Source organism: Propithecus coquereli, unplaced genomic scaffold, assembly GCF_000956105.1.
Source record: "Propithecus coquereli isolate 6110/MARCELLA unplaced genomic scaffold, Pcoq_1.0 Scaffold76, whole genome shotgun sequence".
Classification (NCBI taxonomy): domain Eukaryota; kingdom Metazoa; phylum Chordata; class Mammalia; order Primates; family Indriidae; genus Propithecus; species Propithecus coquereli.
This window is the reverse complement of record NW_012153729.1, coordinates 7,910,787-7,915,839: the sequence shown is the minus strand read 5'-3', so window position 1 is coordinate 7,915,839 and position 5,053 is coordinate 7,910,787. Positions and strand designations below refer to the sequence as shown.

General features: G+C 39.3%; 1 protein-coding gene across 1 annotated transcript in view; it reads left to right on the top strand.

Annotated features, from left to right (window-relative positions):
- SRP68 (signal recognition particle 68kDa) overlaps nucleotides 1-5,053 on the top strand; it is a 49,078-nt gene that overhangs the window by 25,292 nt on the left and 18,733 nt on the right. Inside the window, exons 4-7 of the mRNA XM_012662241.1 lie at nucleotides 148-296; nucleotides 577-686; nucleotides 1,732-1,814; nucleotides 3,091-3,231. Of these exons, the coding sequence (XP_012517695.1) occupies nucleotides 148-296; nucleotides 577-686; nucleotides 1,732-1,814; nucleotides 3,091-3,231 (483 nt within the window). The remainder of the gene's footprint in view (nucleotides 1-147; nucleotides 297-576; nucleotides 687-1,731; nucleotides 1,815-3,090; nucleotides 3,232-5,053) is intronic.

Genomic DNA, 5,053 nt, shown 5'->3' with positions numbered 1-5,053 from the left:
TTTTCTATTTTGAAATTCTCTCCTAGGGAATAAATGAATCATAACAAATTACCTATGTATCACAGTTTTTTTGTTAAATAAATATATCTGTTTTAAAATCAGCATAAATATATCCATAGTTTTGATATCAAAATCTGAAACCAGTAGAGGAAGATCGAGCAGGGTGCTGGTGGTTTGGTGTCGGAGCAGTTCTTCCTTTTCATCCCTTCACAGGCTTACACTGCCTACCTCTCAGGAATGCTGCGTTTCGAACATCAGGAGTGGAAAGCTGCCATTGAGGCTTTTAACAAATGCAAGTAAGTCCCGTGGTCCGAAGGCTGCGACTAGTTTGGATTACAGACAGTCAAATTTAGGCTGCAGATCAGGTAATGGCTTGTTTCTGTGAAAGTTAGTATGATTTTTTTTCTTTTCCTAAAGAAATGTTGATAATTCTCTTTCACCATTAGAACATGCCAGTGCTGGTAGATGGTAGAAAAGCTTCAAAGGGCCGTGTTTTGTTTTTAGCCACTGTATTCCTTGTGAGTTTATTTTCTTAATATAAGGCTGCTGTAAAACCTGACATTTCTTTCCTTGCAGAACTATCTACGAGAAGCTAGCCAGTGCTTTCACAGAGGAGCAGGCTATATTGTATAACCAACGTGTAGAAGAGATCTCGCCCAACATCCGCTACTGTGCATATAATATTGGTGAGCAGGGACTGAGGTATTGCACCAGCTTGAGCATTGGCAGGTGGCTTGCTGAGAGCTCAGCTCAGAGAGCCCAGGGAATTTATTTAACCTTCTTCCCCTTCCCTTGCATCCGTCTTTGCCCTGGGTTTTGGTTGATGACAAAAGTAGACAGAAGGCAGTTCCTTTGCTTCTGTTTCCTGCCATCTTCTACACTCCCTAAGAGTGCAGTCTTGAGTCCCTAGCTGAGTTCATTTTTAACTTTTTAGAGCAGTTTTAGGTTCATAGCAAAATGGAGAGAAAGCTACAGAGATTTCTCCTGTAACCACGTTCCCACACATGCGTGGCCTCCTCCATTATCATCATCCCCCAGAGTCCATTTGTTACAGCTGATGACTGTACACTGACACGTCGTAATCTGCCAAGTCCATAGTTTGCATTAGGGTTCTCTCTTTATTTATTTATTTGTTTTTTGCCCCTTCTACCATGTGATATTTTTTTCTTTCTTTTATTTTTTTAAAGAGACAGGGTCTCACTCTGTTGCCCAGGCAGGAGTGTAGTGGTGTGATCATAGCTCAATATAACCTTGAATACCTGGGCTCAAGCGATCCTCCCACATGAGCTCCCAAGTATCTGGGACTAAAGGCATGTACCACCATGCCGGCTAATTTTAAAATTTTTTGTAGAGATGGAGTCGCACTATGTTGCCCAGGCTGGTCTCCAACTCCTGACCTCAAGTGATCCTCCCACCTCAGCCTCCCAGAGTACTAGGGTTACAGGTGTGAGCCATTGCACCCAGCCCGGGTTCACTCTTGATATTGTACATTTTATGAGTTTGGACAAATATATAATGACATGTATTCACCATCATAGTACCATACAGTATTTTCACTGCCTCAACCAGGTTCATTCTTTGTAAAAGACTTCTGTTCAGAGAGTAAATCATTCTGCAGATTCATTGACATGTGTGTGTGGAGGGGGAAGAGCTCTTTTAAGACTGAGTTGAATCTACTGGTTCTCAAGAAAACAAACCAGCCCCTTGAAGATTTTCCTCTTTTTCTTTCAGGGGACCAGTCAGCTATCAATGAACTCATGCAGATGAGACTGAGGTCTGGGGGCACTGAGGGTCTCCTTGCTGAAAAATTGGAGGTAGTCTATGTACATTTTTGTGAAAAGTCTTTGGTTTGAAAAAGTCTAGAAGAAGAAGTAATTCATAATCCCATCTATTCCCTAGGGGTTATTGCTATTAATGTGCATATATTTATATCTATATTGGCAAATATCTATTTGTTAAAAGTTTTAACAAAAAACTGTTTTCAATTAATACTTTAAGTATTCAACTTTTTAACTTCATTGCATTTTGCATTTGTTTTCTGAGTAAGCAATATAGACTCATAGAAAAAGTAAGAAATTTGAAAGATTGGGAAAAAAATAAAATCACATGGGTTACCAACCAGAGGTAACCACTTATTAATAACATGTTAAATATCTTGCAGACTTTTCTTTCTTTTTTGGGGGGGGGTGTGTGTGTTTTGAGACAGAGTCTCGCTCTGTTGCCTTGGGCTAGAGTGCAGTGGTGTTGTCATAGCTCACTGCAACTTCAAACTTTTGGGCTCAAGTGATCCTCCTGCCTCAGCCTCTCAAGTAGCTGGGACTACAGGCTTGCACCACTATGCCCAGCTAATTTTTCTGTTTTTTGTAGAGAAAGGGTCTCTCTCTTGCTCAGGCTGGTCTTAAACTCCTGGCCTCAAGCAATCCTCCTGCCTCAGCCTCCTAGAGTGCTAGGATTATAGGTGTGAGCCACCACGCCCAGCCATAGAATTTTCTATGTGTAGAAAGAAGGGATATGTTTTAAAAACAGAATCTCAATCAACACTGTTTAATAACCTGCTTTTTAGATGTAATGTCACATGCATTTTTTCTACTTCAGTCTTTTGACTGCATTGTACAGAAGTCTGTTTTATTTAACCACTTCACCACTGTTGAATAAGTGGCAAATAGTATTACTATGAATATCTGTGTCCCTGGTTTTTGCATGGATTCTTAATTATTTCCTTAGGATAAATTCCTAAAAGTAAAATTGAGTGTTTTGGAAGCTTTTGATGCATATTGACAAATATCTTTAAGTTTCTACTAATTCACATTTTTACTTGCAGTGTATACAGATAGGCTTTTCTCCTCATATCCTTACCAAAACTAAGTGTTGCTCTTTTTAACCTTCTGTTGTGCCTTTTTAATATTTGAGTTTCCAAAAGCTAAGATACATGATACCAGGGAGGAATTTAAGTAAAAATTGGTGTACTCTACTCTATAAGGAATATAATATGTTGGTTATAGAAACAGACAAATAATAGGTTCCACTTATTTTCACCTTTGTTACTTATATCCACAGTTAAAGCTTTAACTCTTAAAAACTACTTTCCAGGCATTGATCACTCAGACTCGAGCCAAACAGGCAGCTACCATGAGTGAAGTGGAATGGAGAGGGAGAACAGTTCCAGTGAAGATCGACAAAGTGAGGATCTTTTTATTGGGATTGGCTGATAATGAAGCAGCCATTGCCCAGGTAAGGAGGAAATACCTATTACACTCTCTTCTGTATGCGTCTGAGGGTTGTGCCTGTGTGTTTAAGATGTAGTGGTTTGTTGGTGTTCATTTCTCCTAAAACAAGAATTTGTCTTAATGCTATTTGGGATTTGGTAAGTCTGGAGATATACCCTGCTAAATTATTTTGAAAACTGAGTTTGTAGAGCAGTTCTTATGTTTAGAGGGCAAAGAAATTGACCGAGACAGTTGTCAACATAAACAGGGGAGCAGTAAGAGGCTAACTTGAAATAAGAGGTCACTTTTGGTCCAGCAGGTGGTGCAGCAGCTTACCTGTTATGTCCCTGAAATCTCTCTGACCTCTTGTCCTAGCCTTCTAGCCCTCAAGGGTTCATCTGTCATTCCTGGGCCTTTACAAGAGAGCCTAGTTAAACCAGAATATCTTGCTTTGTTTGTGATGTGCATGTAATATTCATGCAAAGCTGTACTACTTGATACTACTTACTGACATAATTACCTGTTTGTGGTTGTGAACAACCAGATGCATCCCAAAAGATAAGAGATCCTGGTGATCATCCCTTTGTATGAAGCAGACAGTGATTGAGGCATTTTCCAGGGCTCCTCCTCCCTAGGAGGTAAAAGGCATCTTAAAGAAAAACAACAGGCTACTGACAGTCTGCTGCCTCACCAGGGACCAGTGGCATTTCACAGGACTTCACAGTAATCTATTGCACCCTGAATAATTTGTATATGGGGTGTGGGGGGTGCTCTGTTAATTGTGCTGATGAGTTGTGTTAAGCACCTAAACTTTTCAGTGACTTGCTCCAAAATGGCTACTTTGGGTTGAAGACAGCTTTCAACAGTTGAAGAATTTATTTTTGTCCTTGTCTATGTTGCATAGTGCCTCCCTCATATTGCTTTTATTTGCTTAAAAGGCAGAAGACTACAACAATACCAATTTCAGTACATCAGTTGGATTTCCCAGGTGGGAGGAGAAGGTGCAGGGATGTTTTATCAGAATTTGTCTTTCTCTTTTTATACATAATTAGAGAATAAGACTTGTATGGGTTTGGGGGATTTTTTTCCCCTTCTTATTCATGAGTAATTCAATTTGGACTTATGGTAAGTCAGGATCTGTAGCCAAGGTTATGTGCCTTAGCTGCTTGAGGCCTTCACTACCAAACGAAGCTGGTCCTCCTTCCAGTTTGGTTATTAGGAAGCATAATTAAGACCTCCTCCTGCACCAGTAGAAATTGTGAGATGCAAGTACACTAGGAATCTTGTATGGGTTTTTAATTGCTGTCCCACAAGATACAGTGGGGTGTTTGAAGGGTATATAAAATCAGAGGAGTGGAGGTAACTACGTGAGGGCAGCTTCAGATCGTTTGTTCACTTTAGAAAGATAAAGACTAAGGGGAAAGAATATTTGAAACCTGTTAACATAGTAAAGTACATTGATTAATTTTCAATGTTAAACCAACCTTGCAGATCTGGGATAACCACACTTAGTTATGATATATTTTTTACATATTGCTGGATTTGATTTGTTAATATGTTAATGTTTACATCTATTTTCATGAGGAATAATGGCCTATAATTTTCTTTTCATGTAATGTCTTTTTCAGGGTCTGGAGTATCAGGGTTATACAGACCTCATAAAATAGGCTCAAAGTGTTCCCTCCTTTTTGTTTTCTGAAAGAGTTTATGTAATATTGCCTCCCCCCGGCCCCCATAAATGCGTGTTATAACTTACCAGTGAAACCCTTGAGCTTGGAGTTTTCTTTGTGGGAAAGTTTCTTAAATTTATTTTTTCCTTGTTTAAACAAATTCAATTTCTTTAAGAG